At 41.7% G+C, this 10562-nt stretch overlaps 1 protein-coding gene across 1 annotated transcript; it reads left to right on the top strand.

Moving 5' to 3' along the window:
* Positions 1-42: 42 nt before the first annotated feature.
* Positions 43-7396, top strand: p3h4 (prolyl 3-hydroxylase family member 4 (inactive)). Its single transcript, XM_079746844.1, has 7 exons — positions 43-691; positions 1446-1595; positions 1712-1883; positions 2121-2249; positions 2835-2980; positions 4576-4659; positions 6906-7396. Exons 1-7 carry the CDS (start codon positions 224-226, stop codon positions 7056-7058), a joined length of 1302 nt encoding a protein of 433 aa, XP_079602970.1. The 5' UTR covers positions 43-223; the 3' UTR covers positions 7059-7396.
* Positions 7397-10562: the final 3166 nt, after the last annotated feature.

The raw sequence follows: 10562 nt of genomic DNA, 5'->3' as shown, positions 1-10562 counted from the left end.
AGGGTCCCCGGCCTTCTTTGGATTCCAAGCAGAAGTTTTGAGAGAGACCCAGACTGCCCTCTCTCTCTTTCTCCTTCCCATGCCAACCTTTCAATGGATCTGAGCATAAACTACGTGCCGGGGTTCATGTACCTGCCTTTCTGAAGAGACCGCCCAATGGTTTAAATATTTTTTTTTAAAGAACATTAAAAAGCGGAACGCGGTTCTCGCACTGGGAGGAATCATGACCCTCAACAAGAACGGAAGGAGTGTTTCCCTGAGTTGTTTATGTATAGTCTTCCTTATCCCGACCTTAGTGGACGCTCAATATGAAAAGTACAGTTTTAAAAGCTTTCCTCAAGCGGACATCATGCCTTTGGACACGGCTTACGGACACGCAATGGAACAGTACGGAGCGCAGAAGTGGAAGGAGAGCATAAAGTACCTGGAGCTCTGTCTGCGTCTTCATCGACTCCTCAAGGACAGCGAGTCGTTCTGCAGCAAGAACTGCAGCACTATCAGAAGGGACAATGAAACGCTCTTCGCCGACAGTAGCCTCCACATCATGCGACACTTTATACTACGGGCTTCTTGTCTTAAAAAGTGCAAGGCAAACTTCCCAGTGTTTTCTATCTCGTATCCGCGAAGAGACACGTTGGAAGCATTCGAGAAGAGAACGCCCTATCGGTACATACAATACGCATACTACCAGGTGAGATGTGGGTCAATAAAGGTATCCTACATTTGTTTTTATACGAACTTTGCAAGATGATGTATCCACAATTAGGTCCAGAGGCAGATATTTTATAGGCAAATGACCAGAGCTACCTTTTATGCGTCTTGGCGTCTTTTTGGGTCACATTACATTTCGAGGATAGCTTCATGAAAACACCGTTACGTGTTCTGTGCTGAATAAAAGTATTTGGCCTTCGGTGTGAACTGTCCTGATGAAAGACACGGCGCTTCAAAACGCCGGTGGTCAAGGAATGGTCGTTTCTTTATAACCCCTATCCCCCTTTTGTCCTCAAAGCACAAAATAAGAGTTGAGTATGTGCCACGTATCTGCATCTGAACCCCATTTAACAACCCCTCGCAGTTGCAGTTGCGCCCCTATTTACCTGATCCAAGCAGTCGATATGGATTTACATTTCATGCAGCAAAAAAAAAGGTTATTAATCTTGAAAATATCTTTGTGATCTTTCTAACCGTTCATCCAGACCAAACGTCATACGTATACATCGGAAATCCCAGGTGAATTTAAATACCATATTTGTTTATCAGCTGAATAGACATACCCTTGTTTATTCCATAGTGATCTATACATCTGAGCGATGTTAAGGGGTTTATGTTTAAAATGGTCACTTTCAAAACCAAACCTTCTTTAGGTCAGTTCTCACTTCAGCCCAACATTTACCTTTTATTTGAATCAATAATTTCCTTCAATCCTAAATATTTTCCGCTTTCAGTCAAACAACCTAGAGAAGGCCGTGTCTGCGGCTCACACCTTCCTTCAGAAGAATCCAGAAGACCCCTACCTCACCAAGAACATGAACTACTACAAGAGCCTGTCCGCCGTGGACGCGTACCTCATCGACCACGAACAGCAACCCTACGAGGTTCCCCTCGATCAATCAATGCGTTATCATTGAATATCTCGTGTATCAATGAGACACACAAGCACACCTTGTTTAGTCCATAATGTGACACGCACGTTTCTCCTTGTATTTGTCAGAGTTTGTTCCTGAAGGCTGTGAAGCTGTACAACGATGAAGACTTCAGCACAAGTGCACAGAACATGGAGCAGGCCATCGCAGAGTACTTCAACATGTACAAGCTCTGCCTGACCGGGTGTGAAGGCTCCTACGAGATTCTCGAGTTTAAAGACTTTTATCCGACTCTAGCAGGTACAGCATCGTTTAAGACTTAGTAGAAGTAGTTATCTAGTTTTGGTTCAAACCCTAATGTCCGCAGCGTCATCCCAGAGCATGCTTCCTATCCCCTACCTGCTCCTTAATGACCGGTAGTTCTGTTCACATCAAAAATAAAAGTAAGAGTAAAAGTTTCTTTAAAATTACAGTCAATTGTCAAAAGAATCCAGGAGTAATATCTTTCTTTTGTGTTTCTTGTGATGCCGCCTGCAGACCTGTACACAGAGGTGCTGAAGTGCAAGGTGAAATGTGAGGTGAACCTCACACCGAGTGTCGGTGGGTTCTTCGTGGAGAAATTCGTGGCCACCATGTACCACTACCTTCAGTTCGCCTATTATAAATGTGAGTTCTGGTCATAGTGGTCACAGCTGCTGGCGTTTTTACAGCTTCTTTTTTTTTGTCATAGGCTGTGTCATAATATGGTATCAGAATGTAGGTTTTGAATTGACAACCTGTGTTGTATAATATATTGGGCAGGATAGAGTCTGGGGGCTAAAGGGGTTACAAATCTCAGTGTTACCCCTATGTCCTCTTTGGCATACCTGGATCCACCTTGAGCATTGTGCCTCACCCTTACCATCTCTGTATCAAGTCATTACCGCTAAATACATTCAGATGAAGAGGCTCCTTCTAAAGGCCCAATATCATGATGCTTACTACTTTTAATCAGAAACACGAGTTTCTCAGATCTGATAGACTAGTAGTAGTAGTAATAGTAGTATACTGTGATAGTCTAGTTATAGTTTTATATAATGCTACCAGCAAAAAAAATCCAAATCTAAACTGTAGGCATACTTGAGCAAGATAACTACCTGCTACTTAATAACATGCATCTTAAAAAAAAAAAGGCTGTCCTTTATGATCAAATCTTGCTAAAGATTTAATGTTGACTCCTAATGTTGATCATCGTGCGCTGCACGTTGACAGTGAACGACGTCAAGAAGGCGGCTCCGTGCGCGGCCAGCTACATGCTGTTCGACCCCAACGACCAGGTCATGCAGCAGAACATGGCGTACTACCGCTTCTACCGGGAGCAGTGGGGACTGGAGGAGCCCCACTTCCTGCCCCAGCCGGTGAGCTAGAGCGCCTTTCTTGTTACCTGTGCTGGCGGTTTTGTTTCCATTCGTCAGTGTTAACATACAGGCCTGCTTACACTGGTTTTAACTAGAGTTTAAACTGTTGTAAAGTGACAGGCTAGACTCTTAAATTGTGTAAAATGTTAAGATTGTTATTCTATAGAAAACTGGATAAGAAAATCCCCAAATCTTTCTTTTTATGTGCCTATTTACGCTTAAGGTTTTGAATCTAGAGTCAATCTAGGTTGTAAGAAACATCAATAAAATCAATAACCACTGTTAACAATACCAACAAATTTGTGAATAATAATGAGATTAACTTTTCCAATAACTGTTAGGGTGTGATCCTACTATGCTACCCTAAACATGGTTAATACCAGGGATGGGCAACTTTCATGATAAAGAGGGCCACAATGTTTCATCATTACCATCAGAGGGCCACATGGCACTTCAACTAATCGGATATGAGAGAAGCTACCAAATAATTAAAAATAAGAACAAAATATGTGTATATATATCTGTATCATTGCCAGCTGGTGATTACATTTGTCAGTGGGGCGTAGTCATGGACGCGAGGTCTCGGGGCCCTCCCCCAGAAAATTTAGAATTTCGTAGATGTGATTCTGTATTCTGGTGCATTTCGGGGATGAATCAGAATTAATTCAGATTCATAGCCTATGTACTGTATGTTAATTGAACCAACATACATTTGTTTCATATTTTCCATGCTCAAACACATTTTTTCTCATGTCGATACTACTATAATACTAGCATTATATTTTTCTTGATCGAGTTTTCTGTATTTTTTATTTTATATATTTTTTCTATTATCTGCGGGTCTCACTGGTGCGGCCAGTTGCCAGGTATAAACCAATCCCTGGTTCATACCATATTATATACCCTGGCTACACTGATAAGGCCTTTAACTCTGCCAAGCCGGTTCGGTCGCGGCTTGGCACGCCCCGCAATTTCACTTTCTTGCCTGTGTGAAACCGAGGGGGTAAAATCCCCTGCTCACTACAGCGCTGGCTTTCTTGATTCACTGGAGAAGGCGGGGCTACACTTGGAGTCTAGACCTCTTTATAATAATTTGCATACTCCTGAATGTTTTTATTTTTTTATGAATAAAGACACCCGCATGCAGGAATGAGTTCACGTCTGAGTGCAGGCTACAAACTTGATTAACCATTTACAAGTGCAGAAACGCCCATGAATTCTTTATTTTGCTGACCACTTGTTTTTTATCCCGACAAAGACTCATAAGGAACATTCCTCTTTCTATAAGATCGCACCATCTTTCAACGTCTTTGTTTAATGCGACTGCATCACCCTCTCTCCCATGATGGTCAGCAGCTCGCGGATTTTCCTGTCTCTCCAGTTAGAACAGTTCGGGGTGATATCGCTGCGTTGTCTCTGTAACAGCGCAGCATCACCTCCACCCAAGCCCCCCCCCCCCCCCCCCCCATTCTTAAAATAAAAGCTGCCATTGCTGTTAAGGTAGTTGGGAAAAATCTTGTTAAACAACAAGCCTTTTGTGCCATCTCCCGCTGTTCAGGAGAACAGGACAACTCACATTGTCTTTGATTTCACAGGAGGCTCTCAAATATTACAACCAGACCACCAAGCAGCAGGAAATGTTACAGTTTGCACTTAACTACCTTCAAACAGATGACGAGGTAAGAATTTCTAATAAAACCAGACAAGAATTCGTTTTTTTACACATTCCTTCCATTCATTCCGTTTGTTTTTGGTTTAGTTTTTTGCTCTTGTATTGATTGCGTCCATTTTGCTCTTCCACAACCGAATGTGGTATGTGCCTGGGAAGATTTGTCCGCTGTGGCTGGTCCACATGCTCTAAAGTGTAATTCCGGTGAAAATTGAACCCAGGGTCTTTGTTTTGGCATGTATACCCATCAGCTAAGCCCTCCAGATAGTTTTTTCATTGAAAATCGTGTATAGAGTTTGCCCAGCGCAATGTTTGGCTTCAATGTTATTGGTTAGGGGCACCGGGAACGCTTCCAAATTGGCATTTTTTTAACCACTAATATTGCTCAAAATAGCACCAAACCGGTAGGTCCATGTTTCCAGGAAGTCCACACAAGTCAATAACCTGCTACCCTAAATAATATAATAGAGACGCAAACAAATTTAAAACAGTCAAGTATCAAGAGGGAAGCTTGTTAAAGGAGACATATTATGGTGTTTTCCCAACAAGTAAACATAGTATACGAGTTTCAGAAAACATGTTTTTGAGGCTGTTTGCTGGAAATAGCTTTTAGGAAAAAGATCTCGCCTACGGCTATTCCCCTCTGTTCTAGTCCCTTCTGTAGCTTTAATGCAAATGAGCTGCTGCCCATTGACCAATGAGCTGTCAGAGTGAACCACAGCACGGAGAAGTGATTGTTGCCGTTTGCGGACTCCTGGAGCTCTATATATATATATATATATAATATAATATAATAATGTGCGCCTCGGATGATGTTATGAATCATAGACTGCGTCTGACGTCTCTGGTAATTCCACAACAAGTAAAGACTCGTAGGGGGGGTACTCTCGGCCATGGTTGAGAAGAATTGGGGGAAGGAACTTTGGTGTTGACCCTCTGAAGACCATATTGAACCGCGACATGGAGGAGAAAGGGACTGTACTCCGGGAGCTGAGCTGCCGGACTGCCGCCGAGCTCCCCCCGCCGGAGCTGCTCGTCCGCTGGTCAACACAATCTAATGCTCTGATTGGAGGGGGGTGAGGAAGTAGGAGATAATATTCAAATGTGGCCCCTTCCTCGTAGGAGGGGGCGCCGAAACTGACTCGCTCGTTTGGTAACTGTAGGCGGGGTACTTTCAGAAATGCATATCTCACTCAAAAAAATCATGTACCGACTTTTTTCAAAGTTTGTATGAGTGTGGGAGCACCCGAGACCCAAAACAACACCCCAAATCCCAGGAAAAGTGTTGTTTTCATAATATGTCCCCTTTAAGTAAAATTTGTTGGCACCACAATTATATTATTTACGGTAGCAGGTAATCGACTTGTGTGGACTTCCTTGAAACATGGACCTACAGGTAAGGCACAGACTTGGAAAGCAGCCTTTCTTAATAAACTCCCGGTACGCTAACTAAGTTGTTGATGCTTCGTTTTATGTGTAGGGACCCTAGTCATGCTACTGCAGAGGTTTGGTGCTATTTTGAGCAATATTACTGGTTAAAATGTGCCGATTTAGAAGCGTTCACGGTGCCCCTAGCCAATAACATGGAAGCCAAATATTGCGCCGGGCAAACTCTGTAATCGATTTTCAATGAAAAAAGTATCTGGAGGGCTTATTTGATGGGTATACATGCCAAAACCAAGACCCTGAGTTCAATTTTCGCCGGAATTACATTTTAAACTAGCCGTAGCTCCGCCCACCTCCTCAACACTCTGTCCTGCCATACGACACCAGGGGGGAGGAGTGGGCGAATTATTACCCTAAATTACAGGGTACTCATGTGGAAAAACAAAAGGGGGGGAGAAAAGCCTAACAGTTGCCAGATTTGGGTGAATCTAGGAGGGTGATGTTTACGGGGTTGGCGATTGCAAGCCTGTGCAATTGAAAGGCGGGGAGGGTTTGAGGAAGGGCTGTTTAATAGTTCTGAAAAAACAACAACCTACTCAAATACAATGAGACACTATTAATACACGTTTTTCTTTTCTTTTCTTAAAGGATCTCTACAGAGCTTTATAGATCGTTTTCTTATTTTAAAAGATAATGGCAAAAAATTATGGATGCATCTCCTTTCAAACACAAAGGGACGAAAAAAGCGTCACCAAATGTGGCTAAAGCCAAGAGGAGGAATTACCTCCGGTTGCCTCAAGGACGTGTGTGGTGCTGTCGAGACAGGGCTGTCACTGACTAGTTCTGTCTTCTCTTTTGTCAACCAATCAGGACGTGGTGAGCCCAGAAGAGGTGGGAACCAGAGGCCCCCAGGAGCCCCTTGATGCAGAGTTTGAAGGGGTGGGGGACTACGAGGAGTCCTTCATGGCTGAATGGTGGCAGGAACCAAAAACAAAGTGGGACACGGGGGAGATCGTTGACTGACCAACGTCTATCCCACCTCACATCGGCAAATAATTTTAAACCAAAGAATACCGAAAAACTTTAAACAACAGATGTTTTGGTAGAAACAAAATAAATAAGTACGGAAGAAGAAACTTAGAGTGGAGGATGTTAACACAGGGATGGATATATGACCACATTGGTAAAGTTCATAGGTCTTTAAATTTATCATACATGAAAACCCTTATTGTGAACAGCAATTGCAAGCAGTCCTGTTTTATTGGACCAATGGGACCGCATCGACATAAGTGTATTATTTTTTTCTATAGATTTTTTATTTACATATTTTATTTAAATAAAGTTGCCAGGAATATGCAGTTTGTGAGCGGTACAATTATGGTTATTACTCTTGATCGATTTTTGGTCAATGGCTTAGATTAACACACACAGTGGAACAATATTATATTCCGGAGAAATCGAGATGCAAGGATTTCATTTGTGTTTTATTTTTCTTTAAGGATCTGTACAGAGCTTTCTTCATTAATTAATTTTTACTCAATTCAAAAAGATAGTGTCTAAAAATATGGTCTAAGATGCACCTTTTGCATTTCTTAATCTTCTTCACAAGGAACAGTTTGCAATTAATACCAACATATTGTGTGGTAAAAACCTTGAATCAAACTTTGATTTGATTCGCCACTCTGACACGTTTGCCCGAGTCCAGCAATCTCTAAGACTCCCTATAAACTAGGTAATTTTCCTCTCATATACAGTGGAAACCTCCTAAGATCGACATTGCAGAGTCTCTGGGAAGAGGCAATACAAAATATGATTGTTGCATTTTTTTCTCTCCCATTATACAAGTTATGCAAGAGGACAACTTGTCATTCTTTTGTAGTGGATGGATGACTAGCATAGTCTACATGATAACAGACCGAAACATGTTCTGATGAAGCGAGATAACAAGGTCATTGTTCTCTCAAAGCCTTGTAAATAATAAAATGATATACAGTGGATTCAATAACATTCAGTAAACTTGCACATATTTACAAAGGTGTGCATATAATGGACTTAAATGTCCATTTGTTGTCGTTAGATGATCTACTTTTTTCATTTTCATTTTTTAGGCAAATGTGCACAATTGCATCTAACAGGAAATAGAAAGATCTTTTAGAGGTACAAACTTCTCTTCTCAATGATGGCAGGAATGTCAAGGTGAACACGGAAAGACCGCCCCCCCTAACACAAGTGTAAACATTCTCTCTTGCTTTCTTAACAAATCCCCTACAATCAGCTATGAGGGTACATACAATATTTACAATTTTTGGGTGCCTAAGGAAGAAGTGAACACAGGATTTTTGTTAACACCTAAAAGTGGAATGTAGGTCAGAGGCTGTGGTTAGATTCACACTAAGTTACGGTCTCTACGGATTCAAAATGTGTTAAAAAATGTTCCCAAAAACCACAATGCCTTTCTATCTCTTTTGTTTTGTACCTGAAAGCTCATTAGGGGAAGTATTATCGACACAGAACAATAAACGTTTATCAATGCAAGTCAGCCTTCGCTTGTTTTAACGCATCATTGGTTTGCTAACCTTTACTTTGTCATGGTCTTCAGCCTTTTATCAGGCGTCCGTCTTTTAAAATCGTGCAATCAACCGTCACATATCCAAGTCTGGAGATATCAATGTTGAGGCAGGTTATAGGCCATCCCACCCCATTTCTTAGAGGAAAGTCCTTCTTGGGCTCTGACTCAAATTCCTATTGAAAAAAAAAGAATCCCAAGAGAAGTCTGTGAACTTGGTTTGTATGGACTCCGTCCTATGGGCCAGGTAGATGGTACTGGCAAGACCACGGCCCAAATACAAATGGGGTCCGCAGTACCCAGCGGACCCCAAGAACCAGCCACCAGGAGGAAGAACAGAATGTCTTGCAGAAAAACCCAACACTGTCTTTCTTCGGCGAGGGTACCTGGGTACGATGCCATGGCTGGTCAGCTGACAGCAACAACAGGAATATGATTGGCTGGTGTTCAAGAAGGGAAATGTAAAGGGTCCGCCCTCCCTCCAGGTTGACTGTGGAGCCAGGCTGGACAGGACCAAGGGAAGGGATGGGTGGGCAGTATATAAAGAGGCATGGAGAGATGTAAGACAGAAGTGTGAAAGACGTCCCCCCAATCTCCCTCTTCTCTAGGGCGGGAACAAAGGTGTGAGGAAGATGAGGCACAGACAGACATGAAGACAAAGACAGCAACCGTCTTCTTATCCTCCGCCAGATCTGAAAACAAAAGAAAAGACTCAAGATGCCGTCAGGCCGACAGTAATGCATCATCAGGGGGATTGAATACAAATCAGATGGAATGAAAATCAGGATATGGGATGCTCCCTGACAGAATGGGAATACGTTTTATGGGATTGTGGGATAAAGTGCGTGCTGCCCAAAAAATACAATCACATAACATCAGAAGAGCAGTGAAAGGGAATTCACTCAGAACTAGGGCTGGGTTAAAATATCGATTCATCAATGCACTGCAATTTATTTGTTCTCGATTCAATTTCGATTCAGAATTTTTTTGAAATCAATTATTTCCATAAAACAAAAAAAAAGCATACTCAGTCATTGTAATCTAGAAGCGAGTATGTTTAAATGTATATGCCCTTTTACATTTGTCCATGTTATGATTATTACTTTTATGCTGCAAGTTTAGCTCAGGAACAATACTATACAATGGTGTATCCCTTTTCACTAGTTAAAGCACAATGAAATGGTTAATTCTAAATAATATTTAGGTATTTTTGTCATCTGCACGCATTATTGAATCGATATCGAATCAAGACCTAAAGAATCTAATTGAATTGAATTGTGAGGTACCTGGCAATACCCAGCCCTACCCAGAACCATTGGATGGGTTTCAGATGGATGGATGGAGGGTTGGATGGGATGAGACAGAAAATAACTGAAGAAACAAAGACATGGGTGACTGATCATACCTCCCTCGCCGGATGTTCCTGTAAAGGGAAGGAATAATTGTTTAAAAGAATTGTTTAAAAGAATCACAGACAAAAGTGATCCCATAGAATAAAGCAGTTCACCAAGCTTCCCTGTATGGTATAGTATCTAGTATACAATACAGTGTTCAATCTTTGATATAGTATCAAAGATTGAAGATTATCACTTGAACACGTTGACGTTATATCGCACATGGTGAAATCCTCTATCATAGCATTGTTGAAATGGGTTTGTAGCAATCTCTGGTGCAATACATGCATTGTCCCTGTGAAATAAACGTTTTAATATACATTTCTAAATTAAAAATGACTCCAAACTGTACTGAAGTAGAAGCTCCTCTCTTTAGTGTAAAGGAACAGATGCCATCATATGAAATGTAACCATATGCAAACGTTTCAGATTGGGATAGGATGCTGCTGTATCTCTGCCACTTACTCCTTTATCCTGAATGTTACATATCCATTTAAATTAAAATCAATCCCCTAGTACTTCCTATATCCTTCTAGCCAGGCATGAAGTGGCCACACATGCAGCATA

The sequence above is a fragment of the Pollachius pollachius genome (assembly GCF_949987615.1).
Source record: "Pollachius pollachius genome assembly, chromosome: 11".
Lineage (NCBI taxonomy): Eukaryota > Metazoa > Chordata > Actinopteri > Gadiformes > Gadidae > Pollachius > Pollachius pollachius.
Note: the sequence above shows the minus strand (reverse complement) of the source record. Positions and strands in the feature narration are given on the sequence as shown.